At 42.3% G+C, this 21637-nt stretch overlaps 1 protein-coding gene across 3 annotated transcripts in view; it reads left to right on the top strand.

The window, feature by feature from the left end:
* Positions 1 to 21637, top strand: part of nlgn2a (neuroligin 2a) — a 91667-nt gene that overhangs the window by 21518 nt on the left and 48512 nt on the right. Inside the window, exons 2-3 of one of the 3 annotated variants that reach the window (XM_058069096.2) lie at positions 6116 to 6836; positions 19565 to 19618. In XM_058069096.2, coding sequence (XP_057925079.1) covers positions 6356 to 6836; positions 19565 to 19618 — 535 coding nt within the window. In that variant the 5' untranslated portion in view covers positions 6116 to 6355. The remainder of the gene's footprint in view (positions 1 to 6115; positions 6837 to 19564; positions 19619 to 21637) is intronic. The other 2 variants (XM_078795161.1, XM_058069099.2) reach the window with 2 other exon arrangements.

The following is a 21637-nucleotide window of genomic DNA, read 5'->3' as shown; positions in this document are numbered from 1 at the left end:
CACATACTTTCTAGTAAGGGCCAACGCTGCATATGAATAATGTACACGGGGAGCATCCAGTGTTTGTGGCTTTGGACAGCATTAGTGGATGCTGATGCATTTCAGGGTTATATAACGCATCCACGCTGCGCAGCTTGGCACGAGGTGCTTGTGTCTATTTATGGAAACACTTTGAAGGAAGTGTGACACAGAGACGCACACACACACAAAAAAAAAACATCAGCCAGGCTGTGGGGGCGGTGTTGCGATCTGACAAATAGGAGTTGCTTTGTAGTCACGTTTTGTTATTTGTGTACTTTCAGTAGACGTGTCCAAAACTTTGCTAGTGTTCCAATTATAGCTGGGTGTTTTGTTTTACCTAAATCAAGAAGAGGATGGGGGCAGCACGGTGGTGTAGTGGTTAGCGCGCAGACCTCACAGCTAGGAGACGCGTGTTCAATTCCACCCTCTGCCATGCCTGTGTGGAGTTTGCATGCGTGGGTTTTCTCCGGGTACTCACCACATTCCAAAAACATGCTAGGTTAATTAGCGACTATGAATGTGAGTGTGAATGGTTGTTTGTCTATATGTGCCCTGTGATTGGCTCGTGACCCTTGTGAGGAAAATCAAACGTAATAATTTTTTCTGGGTACATGATACCATACAGCATCCATATCAAACTAACATAAAATTTTCATATCAAGGGCCTCAAACTAGTGTCCTGTGGGCCACATTTGGCCCGCGGGCCGCGTGTTTGAGACCCCTGGTGTAAATGGAGTGGTGACAATCACTTGAAAAACATATCATCTTAAGTGACCGTTCTTAACACTTGTCATGTGTTTTATGTCTTTTTATGTCTTTTTTTAAGTGTCTCATATCTCAACAAGGCAAGTTAGGTTTGATTCAATTGAGTACAGAATTTCATTAAATTTCAATTTCATTCATTATGTTAGTTAGTGAGTTAATATCAACATTTCAGCTTCCCTTTAAATTTTGCAATTTTGCTCTGCATTTCCCCATTTTTGCTGTTTGCACATTCAGCAGCCACACATTAATACCTTAAAATAGGCATTTTTTTTATCATTATAAAGGCAGATTAACATGCTTGCTTGCTTGCATCCGACTCTTGCTTCCGGACCGCCTTCCTTCCTTTTACATCTCCTCAGTCTTTGCTCACCTTTATTTTTATGCCACTGATGTCACAGGTGGAGTGTGTGTGTGTGTTTGTGTGTGTGCTTGTGAGTGAGTGTGTGATGATATTCTTTGGACCGTGTGAGTGAGATGATGCTTGGAGCCCACACCACCACCACCACCACCACCACCACCACCACACTAGCACCCCTTCCCTCCGTCCACACTTCCACTCAAATGAAGGAGTCAATTTGTCAGAGACGACAGGGGTGCTAACGAACAGCCATATGCCAGTGTGTGTGTGTGTGTGTGTGTGTGTGTGTGTGTGTGTGTGTGTGTGTGTGTGTGTGTGTGTATACAGTAAATAGTGTATGTACAGAATATATATAGCTGTAGTGTGAGGGAGGCGCTATTTTACAGGCATGACACGACGTGTGTGTTTATTCAGCGTGTAGAGGTCGTAAATGTGTTAATTAAGAGCTTGGCTCACTGCTTGTGCATATGCACCATATAGTGTGTGTGTGTGTGTGTGTGTGTGCGTGTGTGTGTGTGTCTCATCTTCCACTGCCTGTAGAGTGTGACGACCCGTCTATTTGACAGCCGCCCCAGCCGACTGTAGCCATCACCGTGGCAGCCGGGTCAGCTGAGTTAATTGTTCTCAGCGATGGTCCATCTGACACACGTATGCACGCACACACACACACACACACACACACACTCATTTATCTATTTTTGACCCGCTAAGCACAATTTAACCTTCTAATGGGCGACTCTCGTACACAGGTTCTGCTGGAATGTCATTGAATTTCCTCCTTGTTACCCCCCCCCCCCCTCCCCCTTCCAGAACCAACACAGCACGTATTGCATTTATGCAAAGTAGTTGGAGAGACAGTGACGAATGTGAGGACGCCGCCCTGCTAATTAAAGTCTGCTCACACGTTCATTATGCCACGCTGCTGCATTTTCGGGCCCTAATTGACAGTGAGGAGACACGTTCAACCTTTGCTCAGCCCAAATTATTTGATTATCATCCAGCTGATGGTGGCACTTCCTGTTGGTGTTGTGACTACTTTTATGTGGACGGTCCCTTTTTAATTCAGTTTTTTGTCTTTTTGTGACTGTAGATTGTTTACTTGCGTCAGTGAATAAAACGACTTTCATTGCGACAGTATCCTCAACACTCAACGATGGCATCCGTGCTGGCTAAAGAAGATTTTATTGCTGCAGATTTTATTATTTTATGAATGCAAGCTGAAAACAAATATGAAATATACACTTTTTAAAACACTTTAATCATAATATAATTGAAATAGTGGCAGCTGCAAATATAGCAGAGGATGGCGCCAACATTTTCTAGCAGGATGATGCTATGATAAAACTGCACATTTTGCTAGCTTTGACGGATAAATCTAAAAAAATATCTGAAAAGAGGTGTTGACAAATCTGCTTCCTATGTAATACTTTATGAGATAAACTTGTACGTAGTTAACATTGGATTGGTACACTTTAGTAATTGCAGTGCATTAGTGTGTACGCATGCAGGCCGTTAGCAGGATCGTTGCGACAAAACATCCCCGCAGCTAAAAACAGAATACAAACAAGTCTCAAAAACAACCACCAAAAAAATGAGCTAATTTGGCAAAACAAACGAGCACCCTTGCGACTGTAAAACGCATCATGCGAGTGATATGCAAATGAGGGCTCCCCGTGCCTTTGAGCAAGCTTGCCAGATGTTGGTGAGCTTGGCCTGATGCTTGGTTGCTGCTGCAGAGAAAGAGGAAGGCTGGGATAAACGGCAGGAGACTCAAAATGTTGTGTGATTAACACGGCGGAGTTTGCCAACTGGCTCGTTCCACCTGGCGTTGTGGATGGTGCAGTAATTGGAGAGATGAGGCAAAGAGTTCTTTTGGATCAGCGACCCCTAAATAAAATACCTCCTTGGCAAGCAGACGTGTGCTCAGATTGATTCAATGCGAACATAGCGCCTCATACGCTCGAATGGTATGAAAAAATGATCAGATTAATCACTGTTTACTAATTAATTAATCATGATCAATCACCATTAGGAACTATAACTGAAATGTATACAGTATTTTATTACAGGAAGATAACAGCCAGGATAGGACTATAATGTATCTCCAGGGAGGTGTGGCTAATTATGTTAAATTTTGTCACGGCAGTTAACACATTTAATTTTGACAGCCCTATGAATAATTTACTGTAAATTATATTCTTATACCTTCTTTTCTCTGTCTGGCCTCTCTGACTTTATCTCCAAAACCTCTAACATGTAATGTCCCTCTGATGTACTCCTTCCTGATCCTATCCATCCTGGTCACTCCCAATGAGAACCTCAGCATCCTCATCTGTGCTTCCTACAGTTCTGCTTCCTGTCTTTTCCTCAGTGGCACTGTCTCTCTTTTAAACACATTAAAAGAGAGCATGTTTGGTGCAGGGGCGAGTAATGCAATAGTTACTTTTAGTAACTAAGTTTAGTTTAGTTAGTTACTGGCAGCATCCTTCTACCAATATATTTACTATCTTTCCTCTTAACATGTCCCAACCATCTCAGTCTGGCTTCTCTGACTTTATCTCCAAGGCCTCTAACATGTAATGTCCATCTGATCCTATCCATCCTGGTCACTCCCAATGAGAACCTCAGCATCCTCATTTCTGCTTCCAACAGTTCAGCTTCCTGTCTCTTTTGGTATGTATATACAGTCATGGAAAGTCAGTTTCTTGTTCATTTTAATGCCTGGTACAATTAAAGGTACAGTTGTTTGGGCAACAAAAATAGCCCATAAGAGTACAATTTTTATAATCATCATCATCATCTGTCCAAGCAAATGCACCTTTGGTTGTATCAAGCACGCAAGTGAAGAAATAAAGTGATGAAACAAGGATGGTGTCATCATCTTTTCTGTAAATACGTCTATATAGCCCAAGAACACAAATATGCCTCGAAAAATCTGTCCAAATCATCAAAAATGTCCTGCACCGAAAGGTAACAAAGCAGGTTTTAAAATGCTGCAGGCTCACCCAGCAATTGAGTATTTCTGTAATATATAACATGATCCTGATCCTATCCATCCTGGTCACTCCCAATGAGAACCTCAGCATCCACATCTCTGCTACCTCCAGTTCTGCTTACTGTATTTTCCTCAGTGGCACCGTCTCTACACCAAACAATATTCCTATACCAATAAAAAGTGAGCTGTGGGCGGAAAATGGTCCTCATGCTCCACTTTGGATACCACTGAAGTATGTCAACAACCTACAATTTTGTTGGACCAGCCAGGCATCTTCTGTGGTTGTTGTTTATGAAATATTTTTTTTTTCTACAAATGGTGCACAATCACAGAGGCAGCGGTCAGCTAAATGTCTATCTTTCCCACACTGAAGCAAACACCCGCTGTTCATGCTTTTGTGGAGCATTGCGGGACAGGCTGTGAAGTGCAGCGGTGTTTGCCAAATGGCACAATCGCCCCCCCCCACACGCCTTTTCAGGGGAGTCTTCTCTTGGCTGATTCCGCAGCCAAAGCTCGGACCTCCTGTCGGCTGGCTTCATCTCTCTTACCATCTTTGCATCATCAATCACTTAAGCTTCCCCGCTGCACGCAGGCACGCAAGCTGGATCAATTATGGCCTCCGAATGGAGCCAATGAAATACTCAGATGCACCCGCAAGTTCTTCAGTTTAGCAAGTTTGCGGATGCGTTTTCTTTTTTTTGTATGTTTTCCAGTAATGCAGTTGAACTATTATTTATTATTTATTTTTATTTTTGTCAATGTCTCACCTCTCCTCAACACAAATTCCTTGAAATTACTTCATTGTTGAAAATAAATCACAATATTACTGTGATGTCTTCATTCTTTATGCTATGATTTGAAGTACATCAGGTTTATTTGCACATCCAATCATATCTAACCGGTATCGCCGATACCAGTTTTACCCGGTGTCATATTGGAAATGAACATAAACACACAGAAATGCATGTAACGTCATGCTTTTGTGCATGCACGTGACTTCCTGCATGCTTTGCTTTCATATTAACAAGTTGCATCTTTTGTGTCTAATGTGAACAACCACATCAAAAATCCGATTAATAAAAAAATCTGAATTGGCCATCATAGCAGCGTGAATGATGGATGAGCATTTTAGGGGACACACATTTAGTCTGAATACAATAACAGAAACAGCATACAGAATTAGCATCACTGCTTCATTGGCTTCTTTTTTTTCCTCTGAATCCTTTCTGACACCAATGAGCCACCGTACATGTCTGTGCGTGTCTGTAGGGCTCTAATTACTCGCTGTCTTGCCTCGGGACATTTAACTTTTAAATGCAAAATGCTTTACTGGCAGTGGGAGAAGACGGCGATGCAATTATACGCTTAATGACGATTTAAAATCGGACAATTAAAGCCGGGCAATAAAGCAAAAAGAGAGCGTTTGAGTTTTAATGAAACCTCTACATGGGATTGGTTTCCCGTTACGTAACGCTAGCCAACAATGTTATTATGATGACGCCGTAATCTCCCTCCATGCATTTGTGACTGGCTGCGTTACATGAGGATTTGCCCTGTAGATTACATGAATGGTTGGGCGGGCTGCAAGGCGCTCATTCACGTGCACAATTCCGCACACTAAGCTTCTTAAAACATGTTGACCTCCGACCTCGCAGTTTAGTCAAGGTTTGTGCTCTGGCGTGACATCTTTGGTGTTTTACTTTAGGGAGTTGACTGGTACTTTCAAAAGTAGTTCACTGCTTTATGAACGTCCAAATCTGTGCAGCGGTGCGTAAAAGACGTGCGCGGCAGCAGTAGCGGCACACAGCGGGAGGGTTCCCCCTGGTCACATGACCAACTGTCAGTGGCAGGGTTTATTTTCAGCTCACGCTTGGTAATCACAATGAATATGTTTGCATGGAGGCTAAATGTGCCGCGCACTTAATTCGCACACTTGATCAAACCGTTCGTTAAACTGAAATTCCAACTGTGTGCAGGTGCTAACGCTGATGATGTCACCAGGACAGCGCAGGATACAAGAGGATGGACCGTAGCAGGACCATCGCTGGGGAAGCAACCGAGAAAGCCTCGCCTCCGCACTGACCTGGTCCACCTTCTCCAGCGACCTCCTCATCCATGTGCACCCTCCACATGACCTTGGCCAGAGAAGCTCCTTTTGTATTTTTGATAAAGGCTGCTTGTCGCTTCAATCAATCTTTGGACACCGCTGCCTTTTGATGATGACATCATCAGCAGCCATGTTTTTATTTCTTTTCGCGAGTAAAGAAAAGAGAAGAAGATCCCTCATGGCCGACTGGTGCTTGATGGGCCTCGCCCTCCTCTTGAACCTGGCCTTCAGTCAAAAAGCCGACCCCTCCAAGCACCCTGTCGTCACCACCAACTACGGTAAGCTCAGAGGAATCAAGAAGGACCTCAACAATGAGATTCTGGGCCCAGTGGAGCAATACCTGGGCGTTCCCTATGCCACCGCCCCCATTGGCGACCGCCGCTTTCAGCCTCCCGAAGCCCCGGGCTCGTGGCAGGAGATCCGCAACGCCACCCAGTTCGCCCCCGTGTGCCCCCAGAACGTGCACGGCGTGCTGCCGGAGATCATGCTGCCCGTGTGGTTCACAGACAACCTGGACGTAGCGGCCGGCTACATCCAGAACCAGAGTGAGGACTGCCTGTATCTCAACGTCTACGTGCCCACCGAGGATGGTGAGTGCAGGCTGGGGGGGAGGTGCTGTGGTTAAAAGGGGGGCTGAGCCTGCTAAGCCCCGTCTCTTTCAGTCAAACCAATCACGCTGCAAGTCACCATCCATTCATGTGCATGCAAATTAGGTCTTAGCTGTGATTGGCCGGTTGCTCTTAAAGGGACGGGGCTTAGCAAATTGTCTGGTGTCTTTTTTTAAATTCCTCACTTTCTTATAAAGTTCTGCAAGTATTCCATAATTGCTTCTTGCAGGAGAGGCTGTGGAAAAAATATAGAGTCATATCTCCTCAATAATTCATAACCCCCTTAGAGTCTTAATTCTTCTTTTGACCAAAGCCTTTTGGACAATTCTGTGCTTCCCACTTTTGGGAACACTTTATGGAAGGCCTTTTTTTTTTCTGTTCCACTGCAGTGCATGCATGCTTGGGTGAGTTTGGTGTGGAAGAACCCATCATTTTGTCCATGGTTTATGCTTTGAGACAATCTAAAAATGCACAATTTTCCACAAGACGACTTCAATCATTCACATCCCAGAGACATGATCCATGTTGTCTGTGATCCTCCCTTTCTTGTGATGTTTCCTTTTCCTATTCGGACCTGCAGCTTCTCACACACTTGCACCACTTTTTGTCGTTGTTTCGTCTTTCTTTCTTTCTTTCTTTCTTAGTTTTTCACAGCTTAACACCCCCTTCTCTCCTTCCTCTTTGCACACCTCATCATTGCTTCTGAGATCCTCAGCCACAAATAGGACTTCCAATGTATATGTATGTGTGTGTGTGTGTGAGATAATGCAGCAGTTGATAAGAAGAGAGGAGGGGAGGGAGTGGGTGAAGTGTGACTTTTTTTTTATACCAGAGTCCATTTGTTTGCTTTACTTTTTAGCAGATAAACTGGTCTCGCTTGTGGCTTTTTACTTGCATTTTTAACATTTTCATAATATTACATATTAGTCCAAATATTTATTATAATTTGTTTTGCATTTTTATGATTATGATGGGGCTGTACGGTGGTCGAGTGGTTGGACGGCTGGGATAGACTCCAGCACCCCCCTTGACCCTTGACCCTGATGAGGATAAGTGGTAGAAAATGAATGAATGAATGAATACCATCATAATCAATGAATGAATGAATGAATGAATGAATGAATGAATGAATGAATGAATGAATGAATGCTTATGATGAATACCATCATAATCATAATATTACATATTCATAATCACAATATTAATATTACATAACCATAATATTACATATTAGTCCAAATATTTATTATAATTTTTTTTTTGCATTTTTATGATTATGATGGGGCTGTACGGTGGTCGAGTGGTTAGACAGCTGGGACAGCTGGGATAGACTCCAGCACCCCCCTTGACCCTTGTGAGGATAAGCGGTAGAAAATGAATGAATGATACCATCATAATCAATGAATGAATGAATGAATGAATGATTATGATGAATACCATCATAATCATTCATTCATTCATTCGTGTAACAAACGATGGTATTCATCATAATCATGAATGAATGAATGATTATGATGGTATTCATCATAATCATTCATTCATTCATTCATGATGGTATTCATCATAATCATTCATTCATTCATTCATTCATTCAGTCATTGATTACGATGGTATTCATTCATTCATTTTCTACCGCTTATCCTCACAAGGGTCAAGGGGGGTGCTGGAGTCTATCCCAGCTGTCCCAGCTGTCTAACCACTCGACCACCGTACAGCCCCATCATAATCATTAAAATGCAAAAAAAAATTGCATGAATGAATGAATGAATGAATGATTATGATGAATACCTTCATTCATTCATTCATTCATTCATTATCCTCATGAGGGTCAAGGGGGTTGCTGGAGCCTATCCCAGGTGTCTTCGGGCGAGAGGCGGGGTACACCCTGGACTGATGGCCAGCCAATCACAGGGCACATATAGACAAACAACCATTCACACTCACATTCATACCTATGGACAATTTGGAGTCGCTAATTAACCTAGCATGTTTTTGGAATGTGGGAGGAAAAACCGGAGTACCCGGAGAAAACCCACGCATGCACGGGGAGAACATGCAAACTCCACACAGAGATGGCCGAGGGTGAGATTGAACTAGGGTCTCCTAGCTGTGATGTCTGCGCGCTAACCACTCGACCGCCGTGCCGCCCTGATTATGATGATATTGTTGGTTATTCAAAACATCAATTGTCCCATTTTTGGAGGGATAAAGTCAGGCATTAGGACCCATGAGATCCTATTAGGCCCTCATGAAGGCTGTTACTGCTCTCAGAACATTGTGGGAGGGGCTCAGACAACACCCCCCCACCCCCACGTACCCCTGAAGATGATGTCTCATAAATCATAGTGAGTGGTTTTCATCTGGCTCCTGCAGAGTCACGCCGGATCGATGGACGAGTGGAAGGGAGGTGTAGGCGTAGGGGGCGCTAAGGGAAGGGGGGGTTCGTTCCCAGGCAGCCTCCAGCATGAACACAAACTGCATGCTTCACTCAGCACTCAGCATCAATTAGCGTGCGGGACTTGGACTGCATTTCAGACTGCTGGGAAGTCAAGAAAAGTATGGCTGATGTCGACAATAAAGTAATATTTACTTTAAGTGTGTTAACATATTTGGACATATGTACATTTTACCCAATTACTTCAGGCAGCTAAAGCAAGGATGCTAGTACAAAAAGAGACAGCAGACTGGGGTTTAACCCTCCTAAGTGCTTACAAAGCGCCAATTAAGCCACCCGGGTTCTACTTAATTAATTTTGACCGAGGAGAGTTTAGGCCTGCTCTGCCAGGCGGATCCTCCAGGATGTGAACTTCTCACATCAGCAGCCTTGTTAGCGCCGTGCTTCCAACGCACGTGCACGCTCGTGATCGTCCACCCCTGGCGCCATCTATCTCCATGATGCATTAATCGCCATCTCGCATCATCTTGCAATATTTCAATTTCCTTTAAAGATTAATCAGGAGCGGCTCGATGCTAACGCGGTAAAGCAGGCCGGCCGATAGCCGCGCCGTCGCTGCTGCTGCTGAGGCGTTGGCACCAAGATGTTTCAAGAAATGAAAGAGAGAAAAAAACAAATAGATGAATAACGGAAGGAGAACAGCAGAGGTGTCAGCCCGCTGCAATAAAAATGTGATGTATAACTGCTGATGCTTAAAAAAATCCTTTATTGTTGTGCTCATCTCTTCTCCTCCTGCCAGCCGTGCTCACTTCACTATAAAAGGAAAAAAGAATGCACAAAAAGCACCAATACAGTCAAACCTTGGTTATTGAACTCCCCACTTTCACATGAAAATGTTATCTTGATTATCATACATATTGTGTGTAACAAACGTTATTCAGAATGTGTGCTCTCAACTCCTACTTGGAAGTCATTGTCCTCCAACTCTGTCGCCCTTTTATGATGTCATCACCGTTTGTCTCTAGTTCTTTTCTAACTAAAACAGTTACACTCTTACTGGCTGTCTTTTGTTTTGATTACGTCTTCCATTGAAGAGCCAACCAAAGTTGCAAATGCCAGTATAGAAATAAAAAGGGGAGAAATATTATTGAATTCAATAAATAACCATAATTGTCCGATGTTGAAATATTTTGTGTTAACATTGTTGGGTGTACGGGACGGATTAATTGGACTTAATTGGACTAAATACCGGTACCGATAATTATCAGCCCGATATCAGTATAAATATGCAATGATATTAGTATTGGATTTTTCTCGATTATGGAAACCAATATTTTAAAATGCTGTTATACAACGCATGTGTTCATTCCTTCACTGGGGATGTGTTGTGTTGCAGATATCGGTATCAGTATCAGCTGATATCGGTATCGGAAATTGAGCATTGGACAATATTGGCATATTGGTTTTCTGGAAGACAGACGATATCAGACATCCATGCTTACATTGCTTCCGATTTTTACGATTCAGTTTTCGATGGACCTTTTGATAACAAAATACGAGGTACCACAGTATATAGAGATAGTACATGTCCAATAACAAAGTTCATTCATTTTCTACCGCTTTTTCCTCACGATGGTCGCTGGAGCCTATCCCAGCTGTCTTGGGGCCAGAGGCGAGGTACACCCTGGACTGGTGGCCAGCCAATCACAGGGCACATATAGACAAACAACCATTCACACTCACATTCATACCTATGGACAATTTGGAGTGGCTAATTAACCTAGCATGTTTTTGGAATATGGGAGGAAACCGGAGTGCATGCAAACTCCACACAGACATGGCCGAAGGTGGAATTGAACCCTGGTCTCCTAGCTGTGAGGTCTGCGCGCTAACCACTCGACCGCCGTGCCGCCTCCAACAACAAAGTTGTTCTATTTTATTTATGTAATGCATTAATCTATGCCTGTTTTTGTCTCATTAGTGTAGATTATTGGCTCTTTTTGGACAAAATCCTACTAAATCCTTGTGAGAACAAGCTCATTTAATTTCCTCCTTTTTTTTCATGCCACCACGAAATGTTAAAGTGTCTCCGAGCGATGACAGTTATTAGCTTGAGCTCCCTCACATTTAGTCATTTTCAGTTGCAGCGTGTTGAAGAATAAAAGGTTTAGCAATATATTAATAGGATGGAGCTTCTAATGTGATAAGAAGTAGAAACGCTATATTTGGTGATGATGGTGTGGCTTTGATATCAGGAATGGAAGCTTGGAGCGTAGACAAATGGACAGATGTATGTAAAGATTCTTTTCAGTGTCCAGTATGAGGCAGAATGTGAGAACTTTAAAATCGCTGACTGCTGTGCTGGCGTAGCTTGTGGACATTGAAGTTTATTAGAAATGTGCCCTGAAAGCACCTCAGAGAGGTGTGTGGAAGTCTGTGTGTGTGTTTTTTTTTTCAGCCAAATCAAGAAGCAAATGAATAGTTTTGCCGCAAGACAGTTTGATTAATTGAGGAAATAAATCCACAAACTGTCCTCGGTACCTCGTTATAGTGAGAGCTCCATTTAGTTGTGTCAATCCTTCTCATCTCCTGTCCATCTTCCTGCGTTATGTCAGACATGACTTCCTAATCCCTCCTCATCTGTTACACTTTCTTGAAGATACAAGACAATCAAGCCTAGAGAGAGAATTATTACATTTACTATAATCACGGATCCTGCCTCCCGACAGTCTGACAAGAGGAGACCTTGATACAAAGTAGAGTGGGGGTTTGTTTACAAAGCAGACAAGCGAGTTTCTATGACAAAGCTGTGCAGAAAAATGTTTTTGAACGCCAGATTCTGGGTTGAGCTGCACAGCGACCGTGTGGTTAGTGCGCAGTCCTCACGGGTAGGAGACCCAAGTTCAATTCCACCCTCGGCCATTTCTGTGTGGAGTTTGCATGTTCTCCCTGTGCATGTCTGGGTTTTCTCCGGTTTCCTCCCGATAGGCATGTTACCTTGACTCTAAATTGTCCACAGGTATGAATGTGAGTGTGAATGGTTGTTTGTCTATATGTACCCTGTGATTGGCTGGCCACCAGTCCAGGGTGTACCCCGCCTCTCGCCCGAAGACAGCTGGGATAGGCTCCAGCAACCCCCTTGACCCTCATGAGGATAAGCGGTAGAAAATGAATGAATGAATGAATGAAGGTATTCATCATAATCATTCATTCATGCATTCATTCATGCAATTTTTTTTTGCATTTTAATGATTATGATGGGGCTGTACGGTGGTCGAGTGGTTAGACAGCTGGGATAGACCCAGTGAGTATAAGTATCAGTATAAGTATCACCCTCGTGAGTATAAGCGGTAGAAAATGAATGAATGAATGAACATTTTGGGTTTATTATTCAGTAAAAAAACTGTAAAACTCCATTCAGTTATTAAGTTGCATATACATGTGTATTATGCACTTCGGACACTTTTGGCATGCAGTAAAGCGAAACAGCTGCCAGATGTTTAAGGTACTCCTGAAAAAAGGAACAAAACAGCAGATTATCTGACACTTTTACAGCTAAATTAAAACTATTAGTTAGAATTATTGGTGGTAAATAGCATATGGGGTAGTACGTACTGTACTTGTGTACATTGTGTACTGGTGGGGTTCTTCCATGCCAGACTCATCCCAGCATGGACATTGCTTTGTGCACTCAGGTAATAATAATTATAAAGTTATATTTATCCATATTGACATTTCCAGCCATAACTGCCATGTGGCCTTCAATGAAAACCAGTTTGACACCCCTGCCCTAAACTTTTCTCTCAATTAGAAAGCATACAATAGAATTATCCAACTTGTCACAATGAAAGGATGATGCAGAGTTGTTGCCTCGGTAACCATTCACTACTGCATCCTGGTGTGAGGCCGCAAGCGTCTGAATAAAAGAATTAGCGATGGCTGGCTTCCAGCTATTTATAGCCCGGAAGCCAAACAAAGTGGCGATGGGGGCGGGTGGAGGTCGTCGGAAAGTGTTTTCCCTCGGGTTGGCTTTTGTATTGCATGTCACATGATGCCTATAATCTCTCTGTGCGCCGCATCCTCGCCGTCATCTCCGTCATGGCCGCCGTTTTCATCTCCTCTTCCTCCTCCCGAAAAATTCTCATCCGCCTTGCAAGGCGCTGGAGATGAGCAATGGAGACAGTAATAGGACTCAGCCTGCTCATTTAAATGATCCATTCAGGCTCCAGCGAAGTGAATTGACTTTTCAACGCCACTTAAATAGTCGCACAATCTGCGATGGCGTCTGATTTAAGTGCGAAGAGAAGGAAGTACATCTGATTGTGTTCTATTAAAGATCACAGAGCGTACTCCATTTATCCTCATGATTGAATGTGTGCACACAGACCTGCTTGCAGTGACGGCGTGTATGTGCATTCCCAGTGATGATAATGCTGCGTTTGACTGACAGGCTTATGTCCGTTGTTTATTGTTATAGTTTGCAGCAATGTCAACTGTCAAGTCAGCATTATTTGACTTGCGAAGGCAGAACAGATCACATTAAACGAGTGCGGGTGGATGCGTCCTGTCGTGTCGTGTCATGCTTGACCTGCCAAATCAGCGGTTTTCAAGTCAGCACGATCGGCCATCTTGTTGTCGATTGTTGTATTATTGATGCGGCGCCCATTACTAATGGCTGAAAACTCAATGGAAACTTTATCGTGACTCTTTTCCAAGTTCTCATGCGACCTTGAGATGGAGCCTGAATGCAGCCTTAAAGACACGCTGACACATGCTTTAGTCATATGTACACTCGCACGGCTTATTGAGGTATATTATGGGATGCTGCTTGTGCAGCGCTTCCATTACGCTCAGTGCACCTCAAAGGGCTGTCTCTTCTTCTCTTCAGGCTTTTTGAAGCCGAGCAAAATGCCAGCAGTGAATGCAAATTGAACCACACCACCAATTCCACCAGTTCCTCTAAAGCAGGGGTCTCAAACACGCGGCCCGCGGGCCAAATGCGGCCCGCAGGACACTAGTTTGTATGGTATCATGTACCCAGAAAAAATGATGACGTTTGATTAATGTTCATGTTAAAGGTTAAATAACTGTTAATAGTTATCCTCCCTATCCGTGTGGAAGTGGTAAGTTTTTGGCTATTTAAGTTTAAAAGAAATAACTTGAAGGCTACCGTTTAGGTCGCTAGCTCTCTAGTTTGCGAGTTAGCATGTGTCTCAAGACCCTGCAGTTGCGCAATATGTTGTAAATAAAAAGAGTATAAATGTGACTATAGTTGTGTTTTGTCATGTCTATATATGTGGTTTCTTAAGTTTTTATTATTTGTTTGTTTTATTATTATTATATTTATTTATTACTGATTGATTGATTTTCTTTATTCTTGATTTGTTTATTTATTTTTCATCTTATTTTGTGCAGAAAAATAAAAAATAAGATATTTGAGAACAGTGGAATGTTTTAGCAGAGCTTTTCTTGTAGGAAATCGGAACCAAAGCACTGAAAAAGTTTGTATATTTTTCTCTTTTTAATAAATGCGGGGTTTTTTTTGGAAAACCTGATGCGGCCCAGCCTTGCCCAGACCCTAGCTCCAGTGGCCCCCAGGTAAATTGAGTTTGAGACCCCTCCTCTAAAGTGACTGCATGTACGGGGTGGGAGTTCCAAACATGGGTTCTCAGAAAAACAGGTTTTCTGGAGCATATTTTGTTTTGCATTTTCTGCTCAGCCAGACTGTTTAACCATAAGAACCGTAAGAACTCTAACCATAAGAACCACAAATCAGTCAATGTGGCCTTTAAACACGACTAAAGTAACCTTAGCTGGTTTGAAAAATTTAAGTCAATGTTAAATCATGTATAATAGGATCTTTGCAACACATCACGATGCGTTCAAAGCCTCCCCCTTGCATCCTGTTTTTTAATTTAAAAAGTTCAGAACGCGGCGTTTCCACTTGGGAGTCGACAGGCCTTAAGAAGTTGTTGCAACTATCGTATTCCTTTGTCCACTTTATGAAAAGCTCACATCAAACAATGATGTCCCATTCTGACAGGTACTACCAAAGTCCATCATGACTCTAATAATAGCGTGAGCCTCTGTGGCCCCACGTGCCTCATTGACACGTTACGCCACTTATTATTGCTGTCATTATTTAACAGGCGAGTCCCCGAAGGCAATCCACATTTTGTGGTTAGTTTAGTTGAGAAATTCTCAACTGGTGTGTTTGTTCTATCCGCTTGTGTGAGTGTGTGCTGTCCAAAGCTCGTGTTGTGTTGGTGGGGAAAATTTCACCCACAATGAAGACTAACAGGTACAGGATGATGGTAATGTTTAATGCCCAATTCACTCTATTGGTGGTCTAGAGGAGAAATTGTCCTATTATTATTAAACGTACAAATACTGAGTGTTGAATCAGAGCTATGGCTACCTTCTCGTTTCACTTCTCATCTTCTGATTCAACTGCGCAAAATCGATAACATGTACTGGAAACCTAAATTCATTCATTCATCCATTTTCTACCGCTTATTCTCACAAGGGTGGCGGGGGTGCTGGAGGCTACCCCAGCTGTTTTTGGGTGTGAGGTGGGGTACACTCTGGACTGGTCACCAGGGCACATATAGACAAACAACCATTCACACTCACATTCATACCTACGGACAATTTGGAGTCGCTAATTAACCTAGCATGTTTTTGGAATGTGGGAGGAAACTGGAGTACCCGGAGAAAACCCCAAGCATGCACGAGGAGAACATGCAAGGGTGGAATTGAACTGTGAGGCCTGCATGCAAACCACTTGGCCACTGTGCAGCCCTTCTTTAATTTTTATTTTCCCAAAAATCTGTTTTTGTTGTGTTGTTCAAATATACAGTATATTTTTATATTCATTCATTCATTTTCTACCACTTTTTCCTCATGAGGGTCGCTTGGGTGCTGTCTTCGGGCGAGAGGTGGGGTTCACGGGGAGAACATGGCCGAGGGTGGAATTGAACTCGGGTCTCTTAGCTGTGTGGCTAAACTTGACCGCCGTGCAGCCTAAACCTACATTAATCAAATGTAATTGTTCATGAAACGGATTTATTTTGCACCACCTCAAATTCAACCTGCTCTTTAATGGCTTTTTTATTACGTTCACCACAGCCACAAAATGACCCCGCCAGCACTTTAGTGTGTTAGGGGCCCAGCTTACATGCTCGGAGCAGGAAGAGGCAGGGTCTAATCCTTGCGACACGTTCAAGAGTTATTAAATAAATAAAGATATTTTCAACAACATTGGAAAATTTCATCGGTTTTGGTCACCGCTTGTCATTGAAGGCCGATTGAAGGTTTGTCCTTCAGACCCACTGGTTTAGTTGACTTAGTATTTTATTTAGTTCTGCATTTATTTATGATGCCGCAGAGGTTGCAGCCAGTCAGAAGCAGCCTGAGGCCAGAAACAGAAGAGAATGTAGACCTTGAATGCGTCATTTGTCCATTTAAAAGCTGTCTGTGAGTGATTGTATTTGCAGTCAGATTCAGACTCCAAAGCCTTTGTCATTACTGAATGCATGAACGGATGAGCTGACAAGTGTGTGTTGCCGTGTGTTTACACGTGTTTATGTATGCGTGTGGCTCCATGGGTAGAAACTCGCTTTAACCTTCATGCCTACTCGATAATTACCACTCCGTAAATGTCACTCCGGCGGCTTCCCCGTCACTCGCCGTGTCTCTCTTGTTTGCCTCCCGCTTACACTCGGCTTCACATGACATGGCCGCCGCAGTCTATGTACCTTTCAGATTTTTGCTCTGCTAAGTTTGTTGATTTTGACCCACCCCCCCGCCCCCCCTTTTTTTTTCCACCTTATTCTTTTCACTGACTGCATTTGAATTAGTTTTAAATTCACAAATTGTGAAGGACTGGCAGGGAACGCAAATGGACGCAAGTACTCTAAGCAATGTAACGCAACAGAAACGGTACCCAGGCTGGTCTACCAGTGTTATAGAATGGGAGGTCACTATGGCAACAACAACGATGTGCTCGTAATTGTATGATGTCATTTGCATCAATATTTTTATTACATATTACTGCGGCCATGCAGTTATTTAGATGTTTGTCACCAAAAAACTACCCACCAACTTACTTCAAAGGGGACCTATTATGTGTTTTTTCCACTTTTCTGACCAATAAACAAAGTTAGAATGTTATATTCTCATATTAAACGGTGCCAAAGTTTCAGATAATGAGGTTTTACGCATTTGGAAGTGAGCCCTGAAAGAAGTTTGGGATGGCTCAAAACGCTCCGTTTCAGAGGGCGTTGCAAAACTATTCTTTTGTGATGTCACAGAGGAGCGAGCTTCCTGCCAGATGCTTCCTTTGCCCTTTCCCAAGCTTTGCCTCTCTGTTTACAAGTTATTGTAGTCGGTGATTCCCAGAAAGAGACATCACAGTGGAGCGGGTGTTCCTGGAATAAATTAAAACAGACAATTCTGGCGGGAAATCCAAAGGAATACAACTGGAATAGGTGCACATTCCTGAAATATATAAGGTTTTCTGTGAGGGTTATTTTGTGTAGCTGCTCTATAGGAGTCCACAACTCTATACAAAGGGTCAAAAAAATAACATAATAGGTCCCCTTTAAAAGCATATTTACTTGATATAAAGCAGTTAAGTTTTCCTCCACAGATTTGAGCCAAATTCTAGTGGCTGAATTTTTGGCGTATTTTCGGAAATTTGTCTCGGTGCATTTTGCGTAATCCTGCTGTTAGACAAGACAAGATGATGCATTTATCAATTTATTGTCACATAGAATTTTAAACTGTCACAAATATTGTATTGATATTCAAAATTGGGGAAATGTGATTTTAAATTCACTTTCATTTTACTTACAGTGCCTCAAGGCTCAGTTCTATGCCCGTTTTTTTTTCACCATTGAAATTTGACTTCATATCACATTTAATTAATTCTTTTCTAGATAATGCATATGCACACGCGACCTCCACATGCATGCACATTCTTTGCATGCATGTGTGCTGTATGAAGACGCCCGGTTTGTTTGCTATATGAAGATCAAATGTAAAAAGAGAACGAAAAAATTTAAAGAAAAAGTGAGCGTTAGAAAGAAAATAAAAAAGCAGGCAAAGATGGAACATATGGTTAAGTCTGCAGTCATTCCACTGGTCTAATGCGCCGCCTGTGTTTCTGTCATGTATACAGCTGTAATTCTTGGTGGGGGCAAGGGGTCTCCATCAAGCGGCACATGTGTCAACTTGTGTCAGCTTCTTTGATTGGGAACAGAATCCCAGATTGTTTTCTTCTTGTCGGAGCTTTGTTCCCACTTCACGACGTTTCAAGTCGCTCGTTGTAAAGATGATGTCAATCAAACGCCATCAGGTGCTCCACTGCCGTGCCAGTGATGGTTGTGTGATTAATGCCCCCCAACACCCGACCCCCACAACTCCACCACCAGAACCCATTTCCTGCTTTTGATAGACTGTACTCAACTTGTTTATTTTGGTTTAGTTGTTGTTTGTTCCTCTCTGTCCTTTTGACATTCCTACCTGGAGTTATAAATAACAATTCATAATCAAATAATTATAATTAATCATTGTATGAATACAGTGTTGACATCACGACATGAGTGCCTTAAATGGAAACGAGTTTATCGTTTATCGCGGTTAATTGGTTCCAGAGCAGACAGTGATAAGTGAATTTCCACGAATTTCCACAGTTCAGACGTGTCATTGAAGGGTTCACTTTGTGGCCAATGGCGGATTGACTGTTGTTTTGGTCTTGGAGGGGTTTTTGGACGTGCTTTTCAACGCTCAGACAGCTGCCGTGCCATTAAAGTCGGGGGGTGGGGGGGACCCATCAATAATCCTTCCCTGCTCTTCTTCTTTTTTAAAGATTGTTGTTTTTAATGGAGGAGGGGTTAATGTTCATCAAGTCCACCCAGCTTGTTAGCGCCCACCTAGCGAACTAATCACTGAGGTAGAGATGCAGCAAAGAGGGTTTCAGGAGGAGGAGGAGGAGGAGGGGTGGGGGGGGGGGGGTGTTTGTCCTGCAGGAGATGACATCATCATCTTTCTTGACTTGTGTCTTTTCTTGTGATGAATGTGTCTGTGATGCCTTTTGTTTTTGTCCTCTTTTCAAACAACCACAAAAACACACCAAAAACTGCTTTGTCCTTTTTGCTCTTGCTTCTTCTTTTCTTATTTTTTTTTACTATTCTTTTTTTGTCTTTTCTTTTTTTTTTTTTTTTTTTTTTTTTACAAAAAAACGTTTTTTGCCAGTAATCTTTTTTGAATTTTCTCTTTTCTCTTTTTCCCCCCCTTTTTTTCTGAACCCTAGGTCCGCTCACAAAAAAACATGATGAATCTTCAGCCAACAAGCCTCGAGATGAAGGTATTTTTGATGCATGTTTTGCCTTTTTTCTTGTTTCCCAGTCTTTTTTGGGGGTGTGTATGCTGAGTGAAAACACACACACACTAGCAAATGTTAGATATTTATATGTATTAATATGTATGTGCTAACATGATGTGTCAAACTCAGGCCCGTGGGCCAAATTTGGCCTGTGTTGCAATTTCATCCGGCCTGTGGAACTTCGTCTGGTATGAACTTCTCATCTATAATTGTTATATGGAAATTGCATTTTAAGGTATTATATATATATATATATATAGCACCAAATTTACTAGTATCTGAGTAAGGGTGCCAGATTCAGGCCAAGTTAACTGTACACAACTAAAAACCGCAGTACTTTAACTATTAGTGTAACTATTACACCTTGTATTAAAACTCTCAAGACAGTCAAAAGTGATGATTTCCACAGCAAAGCATGCTGGGAAATGTATAATCTGCCCATTCTACTGCTGCAAACAGATTGTAAAGTTTTTGTGCTTTTTTCCTCAGACATTTCCCCCACTCTGATGTAAAAAAAAAAAATGTCCAAAATATAAATATATTATGTCCACAAACATTTTGTCCCAACCTGAACCCCCCCGTCCCATAGGGGTGCATTAGTATATGGTATGTTCCAATCCCAGCACTGCACGCATGGGGAACCAAGATAAAAGCTGTGCTAATGAGACGTTTTGTCAAATACTAACTACAATTTCTTCAGCCTGGATTATTGGGGCGTGTCCTGTCATGTTGCCAACTTCAAACGAGCATCAATGTGTGTGTGCACTGATGATGCATTTATGTGTGCTTCGTTCACCAGTTTTTAATACTGCGTTGAAAATGACAGGACAAATAATAATAATAAAGATACAATGTTGGGGCGTGGGGGCTAAAGTAGGCTTTGAGTTTTGATCCCCTGCGCGATTGAGTTTGACACCCCTGCTTAGATGATTCCATGTGGCTAATTCTTCATCAGGAAGACATTGTGTGCTTTCATTATCGTTGCCCGGGCGACCTTGAACACATTGTGCCAGCTCCGTCCCCAAATGCAAATGAGGCCAGTATGTACAGTATGTACAATAAGGCCCGTCGTGATGACGCCTCAATAATCCCCTGGCTGAAGGGTGAAGTTGTTACGGAGTCTACAAATATAGCAGCAGCCAATCATATCACATCAAGAAAGTTAGGGTGGAAGGGGTGGGCGGGGTGTCGGGGGCTAACCGAGGACACTTGTGGCCATGTTGGAGGATGTTGCTAGTTTATCGTCTTGCTGCAGCAGTGGAGGTGATTTTATCATCACTTTTGTTTCTTGGAGTTTAAGAGAACACTTATTTTCCTTCCCCGCCATTCTCTTTTGTTCCAATTTGGCCTCTTTTTTTTATAAAGTCAGGCCAAGTTCTTTGGGAAGCAGCCAGATTGTTAGTCGAGGCTTCCTTGTCACTTGTGAAAAATCAGTATGCAATCTTTATAATGAATGTCCCAAATAAAAACTCACCATGTATAGTTACTCTCATATACTTAAAAAGCTTTAGTTGAGTTCCTTGGGAATATGCTTAACAAAGTAAAATTGAAATAGATTACATTTTTACACTTGCAAGATCTTATTTCATATGCATGAGCCATGTGCTATTATAAACTGAAAAATATATTATTTAATAGGAAAATAAATGTAAAGGCCGACGGTAAGTCTTTGTCATTGTTATGCAATATAAAGCACATAAAAATATAAAAATAACATTTTAAAAAGTATTATAATCATCAATCAAATCAAATTAGTTACAACAAAGTCATTAAATGAATTGTGTATATTCCTGATCAAATTGAATTAAATCATCCATTCATTTTCGAACGCTTATCCTCACAAGGGTTGTGGGGTTGCTGGAGCCTATCCCAGCTGGGGGGGTACACCCTAGACTGGTGGCCAGCCAATCACAGGGCACATATAGACAAACAACCATTCACACTCACATTCATACCTATGGACAATTTGGATTCGACAATTAACCCAGCATGTTTTTGGAA

Source organism: Doryrhamphus excisus, linkage group LG2 (assembly GCF_037039965.1).
Source record: "Doryrhamphus excisus strain RoL-2023G ecotype Guam linkage group LG2, RoL_Dexc_Guam_v1.1, whole genome shotgun sequence".
Classification (NCBI taxonomy): domain Eukaryota; kingdom Metazoa; phylum Chordata; class Actinopteri; order Syngnathiformes; family Syngnathidae; genus Doryrhamphus; species Doryrhamphus excisus.
The sequence above is the reverse complement of the archived record's forward strand: the minus strand, read 5'-3'. Positions and strand labels throughout refer to the sequence as shown.